General features: G+C 41.0%; 1 protein-coding gene across 14 annotated transcripts in view; it reads left to right on the top strand.

Moving 5' to 3' along the window:
* The window catches only part of TTLL5 (tubulin tyrosine ligase like 5), a 333,448-nt gene that overhangs the window by 289,947 nt on the left and 30,865 nt on the right, over positions 1-12,636 (top strand). For 5 of the 14 annotated variants that reach the window (XM_023546385.2, XM_023546381.2, XM_023546383.2 and 2 more), the window contains one exon: positions 908-5,806. The exons of 2 other annotated variants lie outside the window; for them this stretch is intronic. In XM_023546385.2, the coding sequence (XP_023402153.1) occupies positions 908-1,029 (122 nt within the window). In that variant the 3' untranslated portion in view covers positions 1,030-5,806. Of the gene's footprint in view, positions 1-907; positions 5,808-12,636 lie in introns of those variants that run through there. 7 more of the 14 variants (XM_064292769.1, XM_023546384.2, XM_064292771.1 and 4 more) reach the window with 3 other exon arrangements.

Raw genomic sequence — 12,636 nt, forward strand, 5'->3', positions numbered from 1 at the left:
AAGTGGTGATGGTGAACTAAAATAGCAGGAGAGCAACACATTAGATAACTGACATTTCTCTCGTGCTTATTTGATTGTGTAAACTACCATTATTGTAGGAGTCAGAAGCCCACAACTGTCCATCCTTAGCCTCTGCCTAAGCCTTTCAACTGTCTTAGAACTCAAACCCCCTGCCCTTTTTTTTTTTTTAAAAAAAGCTTTTATTGTTCTATAGGGTGGAAGGGACCCTATCACCTTTTGAAAATCAACGATGGACTTGATTAAAAGAAATGAGAAGCAAGGACTTACCAAATGTGTATTGTTTCAGGCCCTGGGTAAAATGCATTTCAGCATTGGTGCTCTTTGTATGGGGATGGGCACAGCCTTGTGAATCTGCCTGCCCACTTCATTGTCTCTCAGAGAGACAACAAGAAACTTCCATCAGGATAAAGTAAAACCAGTGGAGCTTAAACCCTGAGGATGTGGAAGTCACTTTAATATTACAGTGCAATCATTTGCCTGGCAGCTCTCAGCAGAATGACCTAGTTTCCACTACCAGACCCTTGTTCTTTTCACCATGCATTATATATAATTGTTGGCGCTCCTGAGCGGACCTGGAGTTTAATTGATTGAAAATAAACAAATGCAGCTGTTGAGATACTTGTGCTAGTGGAATTGCCATGCCCTTTGCTCTTCCCAAAACCTTCTTCTCTCCCGGGGGCTGGAGGCATAAGAATTTGAGTGGCCTACCCACTCTTAACCTGTTGGAAAGCAAAAGAGAGCATGATCTGGTGTTTGGCAGGAAGCGAGGGTGGCAGCACCTGGGAGAAAGAAGACCCTCGTAACCTAGTTTTAGGGTTCTACCTCTTGTCCTTTTGGCCAAGATTAAATATAGTGTTAAGTAGGGATTTTTTTTTCCATTTTTCAGGATCTGTGGAAGCTCCCCAAGTTATTTTCGCCAGATCCAAACCCTTGCCCACACAATCTGGAGCCCTTGCTACAGTTATAGGACAGAGAAAATCAAAGTCGGTGAAGTCAGGGCCAATATAAGGTAACAGAATAAGGGCGTATATTTTCTTTATTACTTGCCGACTTTAGCCTACAGCAATAGCCTTAATCACTATCAAGAAAAGTGATCAAAATAACAATGAAGTTGGGACTTCATAAAACCAAAGGTCAGAAAGACTCTCCAAAACATTCTCGGTCAAAGTTGAGCTGCAACTAGCCGGTTTCTGAAGGTCCTACCAGTAGGTGGCACTGCAGCAGTAAGAAATTTCCCTACAATTATTAGAGACTTTTGTTGAAAAATATGGGAACTTTGAGGGAAATCAAAGAAAAACTCGAACCATGATGGACTGATCACAAGTACATTGTAACAGAATATACTGGAAAGCGTGATATTTAAAGGTCAAGTTGCAGTAGAGTCCAAAAAGACTGAATATTTATTGAAGAAGGCTTTTACAGTACATAGGTAGTTTGTGAACTGGACTTTAAGATAATGGGAGGCAGATAGGGAACAAAATTTTTTTTTTTAATTTTTTGGTGAAGTTGATGGATTAATTATGCTTTTTGTTGGGATTAATTATGCTTTTTGTTGTTTTTTTAAATAAACATGCTATAATTGGTGTCTAACCACCCGTCCAATACATTGAAGGAATGGACTACCTTGATCTTATGAGGCTGTATACATACTTCACCAGCATTTTGTTCTAAGCTGTGGCCTTCAAAACTTTCCAGAAAATTCTGTGAAACCTCAAGGCTTTGAGAATTTCTTTCCTCTTTGCTCTGCCCCCCACACTAAAGCACACCTGCAATGAGCTTAATACTCTTCTTACCTCTCGGGGAGTATTTATAAACTTATTTGAGAGGCATTATTCATCAAAATACCCCAGGAGAGCAAAGGAGAGAGGAAAATTATTTACCCACCACAGGATTCATTTACATTGGATTAGAATACTTCAAATATCCTTCCCCAGCCCATCTAAGCTCTTTCCAGAAAGGAATAAGAAGAGAGAAGGGAACACCAAATCCATGGCTTGGTCATCTACCAAAATGTACCAGAGAAACTGAATACAGCCAGGGCTCTACTGGCAATACTTAGTCAACGGGCCTTTAATTCTGATACTAAGCAGCCTGTCGAGTGATGAACAACGAATAGAAAATAAAAAACTAAAGCAAGAAGGTCAGTATTTCCTTCAGGAGACTGGCAGCCAGACAAATGAATGTGACATCAACTCCAAACCAAACTGATGGCCTGCCAAGGAGTACTAATGTCCATCCACTTCCAGGACTGTGAGACTTGGACCTGCCACAGTTGTAATATCACTTTCCATGAACCTATTTCATTAGTGTCCCTTACATTCCACACTGAACATTACATGGCAAAATAGGGTCCTCAGTAAAGAAACCTTGGGAAAGAGCCCATCTCTCAATATTTAAATCTCCTCTATTACAAACACAGCCCTACTGAGTTGTACATAGGCTAGGGATGGGTGATGCTGTGGTTTGTAATTAGCTGAGGTGATGGACTCAGAAAATGGAATGGGTCAGAGAGCCTCAGAAGTCCAGCCTCCCATGCCACAGCATAGCTGCTGGGAAGCTTCAGAGGAGGCCCACCAACCAGGCATGTGGTAGATGGCATGGGCTGCCTCTCCTTCAGCTGGGGAATTAGGTAGTTTACAAAGTGAGGAGGCAGAATCTCAGAGTCCACAGCCCATCAGCTGGATGTGTGGTTTCTTCTTGTGAAGGCAGTGTGGACAGAATCGTTGCTTGGGCCATGGCCCCTTCATCCAGGGCTTTGAACTGGTTCTGCTCCATTCAGCCGTGGCCAACAAAGTGAAACTCGAACAGACCTGAATTTTTAAAACGTGGATGAAGCAGAATGATAACCGGAATGGGAAATACTACGGGTCGAGGCCCTCCTAGAAAATCTCCCTCTTAGAAAACAAGGGCAGCGTGTGCATTGCATAGCAACCAAATCTCTTGACCAGCAGTGTCGGAAACAACACTGCCCTGCTCAAAGATGGCAGCCAACCTTGCCACTTTGAATGCATGTCACTCTCCACAGTCCTGGCGATTATCCAGTCTCCCGCATCAGGCTCCTAAAACATCTCACTACACCTCTTCCGAGTCTCCCTTTCCAGGGCTTCAACCTGTAATTTTTCCTGTTCGAGTTATCATTCTGCTTTACCCAAATTTTAAAAATTTGTGTCTGTTCTGATTTCACTTCATCAGCCATGACTGAGCCTGTTCTAACCGGTTTGAAGCCCTGCCTTCAACCAAAACCACAAACAAGTGTCATCAGCAGCTGTGACAGCCCTAGAATCTCTTCATATATGGAATTAGGGAAGCAGCCAGGTTAGATTAGAGGACCTGAAGTGGGTTTACATAGCCTTTTATGTCAGATGGAAAAAATACCAATTGTCCTTATTAAAAAATGGAGGGAGTTTAGGGAGTGACTAGAGCCTGCCTGAGCCCCCCTAGGTGGGTCACCAGTGTCCCATTTAAATACAAACATCAATAGGAAAAATAAGAATATTTTAAATCTGTAATATAAGGAACCGGGAAAATTTTTCATCAGTTACGTTTCTGTCATCTAATTGTTCTAAGCAGCTCTGAGTTCTGGGAGCAGTTCTGAGCAGCTGCTCGTAGCACTTACTTCACTATAGACTGTGTTACATAGATGATGTTTTTGCAGTCTGTGTTTCGCTCACCTAAATCTGGCTGCAGCCACACAAGAAGGATGTGGATCCTTCAGCGTGGCAAAGTAGCCTGGCTGTCAGCCATTGCAATTTCATGCTTTCCTGTCCCGAGGCCTCTCTCTCATCTCATTTAGTAACTATTTCTACATTTGGAAACAAAACTCAAGTGTAGTTGAACCACCTGGTTGGAGCTGGAGGAGGAGACAACCTGGCGTTTAGTTTGGGGGAAGGAGAGGAGAAGTTACTTCTAAGAATGCACCCAAAGGGTGTTCATTTGCTTTAAGAAAACTAGGGAGCTCTACTTCTGAAATGAGCTGCTTAGAAAGATAACATCTGAAAATTGATACTGTCTCTCCTTGAGCTGGCAAAGTCCCAAGGGAGGAGTGATGATGCTTCAGTTGTTAACAATTACTACGTTGTTATAAAGAGACACGGGGAGCACAGTGGCCCCGTTCTCAAATTACACTTACGTTACAGAAGTACACACACCTTCTGGAAAAACCACCTGGCAACCTGGGCTGTCAGAGCTGTGCCTGCCGCCGCACCTTATAGCGCAGTTGTGCTGCCATAGCAACATCCAGTCACCTCGCATGGAAGAATATCCTGTCTGTTCTTGTAGTTTTCAACTGGGCAAATAGCCACTATGATTTTGCCTTACTCTGTCCATCTTTGTGTTTATCATTACAGGTTATCAGTCTTTGTTCTGTGGTTTTCCATCCTGTGAACCCACACATCTTGCTGCTCCTTTCAATGGGATGCTTGTTGTACACTCACTTACCTTTGCTTTACCATCTTTATATCCTCAGGACATAATTGCTCCTAAAAGTTCTAAAGAAAGAAAATGAACAGCATGCTAAGCCATGCCTACTTTTGGAAAAAGTAAGATTTGCACGTGGAAAAATTTACAACTCTTCTTGCCCGATCTGTAGAGTTTGAACTGGGCCCCAAAGAGTGTAGGTGTGTGACTGCAGGGCTTAGAGAATGATGATTTGAAGTATGTTGCCCTGTTGGCGTGATTAGCATTGGTATTCATCCTTTATTCTTTTAAATTATGATTATAAAGCAAAAGAATCCCATCCTCCTAACTGCTCAGAATGATTCAAGAACATCATTAGTAAAAGTAAAACAATAGTCTTTTTTTTACTTTTTTGTTCTCACTTTTCAAACATGCAACTATTTCCAGTTAGCACCATAAATATAAAGGGGCTCTCTTCTCTTGAAACTTGAATCCAGGTTATCACATTATCTGATACCAGAGAGTAACAACTAGAATGTGTGGAATGGCCCTTTAGCTAGATCAATAAAACATAGCATGTATGGAAGGCCAGTAAGTGGGGGTGTAAGTTAGGAAGCTAACATGCTTTATAAAATGATCAGCTGAAGGCAAATGTCAGCTGACTAGAAGTTGCTGTGTTAGTATCATTTGTTAGTAGGTGGAGGAATCACTCTCTTTTTATACCTGTTGAACTTAAAAGTGATTTTGTGTCTTTTCACCCCTTCCATTCACCTCTGATTTGCTTTCCAGGGAAATTAAAACATTTGACAAACCCAAATGAAGATATTTTGGAACTTGACAAAGGTTTTTTTATTTTATTATGACTGAGCTACAGATTTTGTTAAGTGATGAATTGTTGGTGGCTGTTAAATTAGATACTAGAATATGGTATTTCTGAAACTACAACACTTTTTAAAGAAATAGACTCTTCTTGGGCCTTCTATTTGATATTTATTCATCCTTGTCTAACACTTTTTGCTGTTCTCCAATATAAATTGTTGTGATGTGTCTTTGTGCAGATGATTTGAGTTGTCCAGAGTAGTCCTTTAATGATCAAGAAGACACTTTCAGTTGACCTCTGTTAAGGAAATTTATTCTACTATAAACACAGAGAAGAGAGAGTCTCAAGAGCAAGACTTCATGAAAAATTACATTTTAGGTGATAATTAGCAAATTCAATGGCTAAACAGCAATTCTTTTAGTCCATCACGGTAAAAATAGTGTGGTAGTGGATCTGACCTCCTCCTACTTCACTAGGGGGAAAGGACAGTCAAGATCAACAGCCCAAAGCTGATTCCTGTGAGGAGGAGGCCAGATATGCCCCCACCCTCCATCTTTTTTTTTTTTTTTTTTTTTTTACCAATTCTGACACCAACCACGGCACTCTCTACTTCTCTGCTGTGTTCTATAATTTGCTGCAACGGGCACAGAAACTCACAGACAATACTCACAGTTACGGGGTTTATTAAGCAAGTAACAGATTAGGTTAGGTTCAGAAACGCTCGGGATACAGTTCTTCAGTCAGTCCAGCCTCTTCTCAGCCATGTCTACAGGAACTCCTCTCTCTAGCCCCATGACCTCTGTCTTGCCCAGGCAAGTGTTACAAAGCTCTTTCAGCTCTGCCCAGAGACACCCCACTCTGCCAGTAAGCTTCAGCCCAAAGGCACTCAGCGGTCTTTTTCCTTGGGTCGATGAGCATAGCTCCCCCCTCAAGTGCCCAGAGGGACCCTACTTTGCCAGGAAGCCTTCTGCCCGAAGGCACTCACCTCTCTTGCTTTGTGAGTGGCACACCCACTGTAACGGCCTTTCTCTGTGGGCCAGGAAGCCCACCGCGCCATCTACTGCCAGTCTTCTAGTTCAGCTGCCTCTGCTCCTGCCATTTCTCTGCTGCTGCTTCTTGCCATCTCTCACTATCTCGAGTGTTACAGTTCTCTCTCTCTCTGTCTCTTGGGTCTAGGAGGTCTCAGCACAGGGATCACATATCCAGTGGATGCACTCCACTCCTAGGTCTTCTTTTTTGGTGGTAGTAGATTCTCCCCCACCCCCAGCTCTGGGATTGACTGCTTTTTTAAGCCTAGCAGAATGGCAGAACAGACCAGTCCCCTTATTTGCATGATCCCACCCCCACAAAGGTGCCCTGCACCTTATTTACGTTATTAGCAAGCTCTCCAATCCCCTTAGTGGGCCACAAGCACCTCGTTTGCATAGTCTTCACTCAGTCATAATTACAAAGACTATGACTCGACGGTACTAGAAGGGCCATATTAACTAATTCAATGCACCACAGTCACTGTGACAAAGACATCTATTGTCTCCTCAGCAGCTGGCTTCCACTGTTCTCCAGTCTAACAGCTCTGCCATACTCATGACTTGATCTTTCTCTGTGTGATTGTTTCGCTCTCTGCTTGTTGTACTCATCTTTCAAAAGGCAGAATCAGACTATTTTCCATTCATGCATCCGGTGAAGTGTCATTGATGGGCAGAGCTCTGTCGCACAGGCCTTGGCTGGCCTAAATGTAGGAGGCCGCTGCCTTCAAGACAGACAGCAGCCTGGAAGTAGTGTAGTATGATTCTGTGACACAAAGCTGCCAACTTAGGCATTTCTGGCCATTTGCTTCAGATGGGATTGTGGCTAGGCAGGTGCAGCATGGACTTTTCATCTCCCAGAGGGGGTCTTAAAATATAAAACCACATACAGTAAAATAAAAGGGGATATCAAGACTGGAGAACAAGATGCTTCAAATTTTTCAAGTATAAGGCCAAATAAAATTACTTGTAATTGAAATTAAATTTGATTCTGAGTCTTTAACATCCGAGACAAAAAGGGAAACACAATAAGTTGTATATAGCTCTCACTATCAAAAAGGAAGAAACACTCTGTAGGAAAATAAAGGTTATTCTTAGCTCTTACTTTACACACTTTATATAAAACACACCGAATGAAGGAGTAGACAGTGCCCTCAACAAACTAACACAGCATGCACTTCACATGGAGTGTTTTCGGCATGACCTACATGAAGGCAAAACATTACAGTGAAACTCCATGTAGACAGTTTTATGAGGGGCAAAACAGATACTAAGTTTCTTCATGGTCCAACATAATCCAAGTACCCTTTACTGTTATGTAGAGACTAGATGGATTGCATGTGTCTGAGACAATCCTCAATATAACTTCTCTCAATTGAGTGCTTGATAAGAGCTAGTTGTGTGTTTAGGAAAGTGTCCTGATACCTGGTTTTCTATATCACTTGTTGAAAAGGTATCTATATGCTTTGGAAAGCAGGTGGAAGCTAAGCAGTGTTCTCACCTCATCATACAGTGTGTTTGTTCTCTCTTTACGTACGTACACAGTTTGCAAATGTGGAAATTATTGAACAATGTCATTAATATCACATGCAAGCAAAATTTTGCTAAAGATCATTCAAAAGCAGCTGCAGCAGTATATCGACAGGGAACTGCCAGAAATTGAAACTGTATTTAGAAGAGGACATGGAACCAGGGATATCATTGCTGATGTTAGATGGATCCTGGCTGAAAGCAGAGAATACCAGAAAGATGTTTACCTATGTTTTGTTGACTATGCAAAGGCATTCAACTGTCTGGATCATAACAAATTATGGATAACATTGCAAAGAATGGAAATTCCAGAACATTTAATTGTACTCATGAGGAATCTGTACATGGATCAAGAGGCAGTTGTTCAAACAGAATGAGGGGATAGCACATAGTTTAAAGTCCAGAAAGGTGTATGTCAGGATTTTATCCTTTCACCATACCTATTCAGTCTGATGCTGAGCAAATAATCCAAGAAGCTGGACTGTATGAAGAAGAATGGGGCATTAGGATCGGTGGAAGACTCATTAACAACCTACAATATGTAAATGACACAACCTGGCTTGCTGAAAGTGAAGAGGACTTGAAGTACTTACTAATGAAGATCGAAGACCACAGCCTTCAGTATGGATTGCACCTCAACATAAAGAAAACAAAATCCTCACAACTGGACCAATGAGCAACATCATAATAAACGGAGAAAAGATTGAGGTTGTCGAGGATTTCATTTTATTTGGATACACAGTCAACACCCACGGAAGCAGCAGCGAAGAAATCAAAAGACGCATTGCATTGGGCAAATCTGCTTCAAAGGACCTCTTTAAAGTGTTGAAAAACAAAGATGTCACCTTAAGGACTAAGGTGCACCTGACCCAAGCTGTGGTGTTTTCAGTCGCTTCATATGCATGTAAAAGCTGGACGATGAATAAGGAAGACCAAAGAAGAATTGATGCCTTTGAGTTGTGGTGTTGACGAAGAATATTGAATGTATAGCATGGACTGCCGAAGGAATGAACAAATCTGCCTTGGAAGAAGTACAACCAGAATGTTCCTTAAAAGCAAGGATGACAAGACTACATCTCACATACTTTGGACATGTTATCAGAAGGGAGAAGGACATCATGCTGGATAAAGTAGAGGGCCAGTGAAAAAGAGGAAGACCCTCAACGAGATGGATTGACTCAGTGGCTACAACGATGGGCTCGAGCATAGCAAAGATTGTGAGGATGGCGCAGGACCAGGCTCAAACATAACAAGGTTTGTGAGGATGGTGCAAGACGGGGAATTGTTTCATTCCATTGTGCAGAGGGTCGCTATTTCGTTCTGTTGTGCATAGGGTCGCTTTGTGGATCATTTTACTGTTCCCTGTTGAATTGTAATTCCTCAGGGCAAGGATCAGGTCCAGATTAACTCAAGCCCCAGGACCTAACACAGTGCCCAACACCTAGGAGGAACTTAAGTAACACTGATTGACTAAATGAATGAGTGGACTTTCATATTTCTGCCTTTGTTTATTATGTTGCTGACATTTGGAATACCTGTCCGTATACGCAAATCCATCCTCTGTTCAAAGGTCCAGTTAAATTTTATCACCTCCAGTAATCCTTACTTGTGTAATCCCATTTATTTTACTATTTTTTAAATCCCTAAAGCACTTACTTTATATCACAAAGGTAGTATTTTATTATATTTTGTCTTCTTTTATCACTGTTTACTACTTTGGTGAATTGTTTCTTCAATAAGACTGTAAACTCCTGAGGGCAAGATTACGTTCTGTATGTTTCTTGCATCCCTAACAATACCCAGAATACTTCATTACCTTGTAAATATTTAGTGACTGTTGATGGTTTGAACGATTGATTGGTTAGTAGTTAATTGCCCAAGCAGTTCCTAAATAAGAGAATACATAGACGCATAAAGTTTTCCTGGAAAATGGTCAATCTGTTCCATCTATTCTTCTGCATTCAAGTAAAGTGCCTGACCTCAGAAGATGAAGTCTCCTAATGAAGATTTTATAAATAGTACATTTTATTACTGCACAATCTTCAAAATCAGAATAATTTTCCTTATAAATTACCTAGTACTTCTAACCTCTTTCTTGCACTGTTATATAAAGTTACTTCCTGTAAGATGAAGAATGACTGGTCATCTCCCTTCAGATAACAACCTTGATATGCATTTGTAACCTTTTTGTGCAGAATTCAGCATAAAACTGTTCAATTTTAGACCACATCCAAGGGAATTTGATTGCTGAAGTAAGAGGATCTCATTATAAGGGAACAAAGTTAAAATGAAGTTTAGTTTATTTGAATAACTATCCATCAACTTTTTCTTCTCTATACCAACTAATTAGAGCTCTTTAACATTACCACACGGATCAGATTTTGCTTCTGACAACTGAACTGTCTTTTTTATTTTCTTCTGAACTTTCCTTGAGCTCTTTAGGCTTCTCTTAAATTGTATAATGGCTGGAACTCTGGACACCATACTCTAATACTAGAGGTCTAGTTAGTGTTGAGTGTAATGTAAAATTTATCATCGTGGTTCTAATGAGCCGTATGCTATAGTTTCTATTTATTTGTACGTAAATAAATGGCAAACCATAAGTTTTCTCAACCCTTACCTCTTACCTTCCCTACTTATTCTTGCTTCAAGTTTGGTGTCATATAGCATTGCCTTTGTCATCATCAGTAACAGTACCTAACTTTTGTAAGAGTTGCAGGATGCAAAGTGGAAAGAGTGTAGGCTCTGAAATCATACTGGCCTGTCTGAGCACCATCGCTTCCCTGTTGGCAACTTCTTTGAGCTTCAGTTTCCTCATATGTACAATAAGCATAAAAATACCAATCTTGTAGGTTTGATGTGAAGATTACAGATTGTGTATTAATGTACCTAGTACCATGTTTGGCACATGGTGGGTACTCAGTAAATGGTATTTCTTACTATGGTATCATCATTCAAAGCACATGATTTCGTTAGTTCTCATTATGACCCTTGAGGTCATATTATTGTTAAATAATACCAAAAGCTAGGTTCCCTAGGAAGCAGACTCTGAGACGGATGTCAGTGTGTAGGAATTTTATTAAGGAGTACTCTTGAGATCAACACCTTTGGAAGGGAAGGAAAGAAAACAAGATTGGACAGGAGGAGAAATTGGGCTCTGATACAGTCTTAACGGTGGTCTCAGTTGACCCCACAGGAACCTATAAAACTGGGATAGCCTTTCAGAGTTGTGGGTTTTGGGAGAGGGCTAGAATATAGCTTTTATTATACCCTGTGTTGATCCATCATTGAATATGGGCTGCCTGGGAAGAGGACATGCCCTTGGGCAATGTGGCAACTCCCAAATAGGGGTGAGAGCTGAGGGCTGCCAGCTAGCAGCAATTGGGATGGGGGGAGGAAGATGTCCTTCATTCCTGAAGGGGGATTCTGTACTATGTATCATTACAGCAAAAATTCAGAACCAAAACTCAGGTTTCAACAGCCCCTAGTCCTTTCAGGGTCATTTTCAGTCCTGTGTAGAGGCATTCGTGAATAAAGTTTCCATTTTGTCACTCACATCAGTAAGGAAAGAATCAGGAAACTTTCAGCTGGCTGCAGCAATGTCATGAAGGATTGGTTATTTTACTTTCCAATCCTCATGGCCTAATACTTTTGTAAATTATGATAAAAATAAGTTACTAGAAAAACCAACCCCCCCCCAAAAAAGGTATCTATCATACAAGTGCAAATTTATTTATTATTATTAGATTCAACAGACATAAAATTGCTGACAATTTGCTAAAAAAGTTTTTAATGCCTACTTTCAATTTCTGAGCTTGTTTCATTGTAGACCAGTAAAAAAGAGTTCTAAGACTAATACCAGTCTTAAATAATCCTGGGTTATGGGAGTCCCTGGGCAGTGCAAACGGTAAGCGCTCAACTACTAGCCAAAAGGTTGATGTTCCATACCCCATCAGAGGTGCCTCAGAAGACAGGCCAGACGATCTCCTTCCAAAAGGTCATAGCCTTAAAAACCCTATGGAACAGTTCTGTTCTGCACACATGGGGTCACCATGAGTAGGAATCAACTTCATGGCAACCAACAACAACAGTAACACAAGACTCTTAGGAAACATTGTTGATGCCCCCCTAAATTGTTAGTGACGATGTATTGGGCTAAATGAATAGTATATTTCAGCCTAGAAATCTCATCTTTGCTTTATTGTTGTGGAAATCCATTCTTCTGGGGAATGCTGGGGAAACAACATTTTTTGTTGTTGGAGAAATCCATCGTAGGTTCCAGGTATAAATAGTCCTGAGACCATTCCTTGCTCATGTTTCCATCTACTTTCTCCTTGAAACAATTACAAGAATGGGAAAAGAGGTGAATTTTTTTATAAAGATCTGATGGGTGAATGGAACAAAGACTATTTGTTAATCAGCAGGCAGCCCTGTTCCTGGGGCTAGAAAAACTAGGATATTGGATGTGGAGATAAGAGGAGAAGAAAACAGAGAAGGAAGGTCTGACAAGCAGAGTATAACCTTCAGGCCAGAGGTCCCTATAAAACAAAGGGGTCAAGATACATTCCAAGACTTTCTAAGAGTTTTTCAAGCTTTCCTGTCTTATGCAGGTAGTTTGACCTAATAGCTATGGCCCATGGTCATGGCATCTCTTGATCTATGAGTCCCCCGACTGTATACAGAATATCAGATGATCAGATGTGCTACATTTGTGCATTTTGGGGGAAGATGCTCAGGATGACCCAAAAACTCATAATCATTGACTTAAACTCCCTAGTTCGAAACCTGGGGTATATTTCCCTATTTGCAAGAATTCAAGCTCAAGTCACCAAACATTCTGACTTG

Source organism: Loxodonta africana, chromosome 10, assembly GCF_030014295.1.
Source record: "Loxodonta africana isolate mLoxAfr1 chromosome 10, mLoxAfr1.hap2, whole genome shotgun sequence".
Classification (NCBI taxonomy): domain Eukaryota; kingdom Metazoa; phylum Chordata; class Mammalia; order Proboscidea; family Elephantidae; genus Loxodonta; species Loxodonta africana.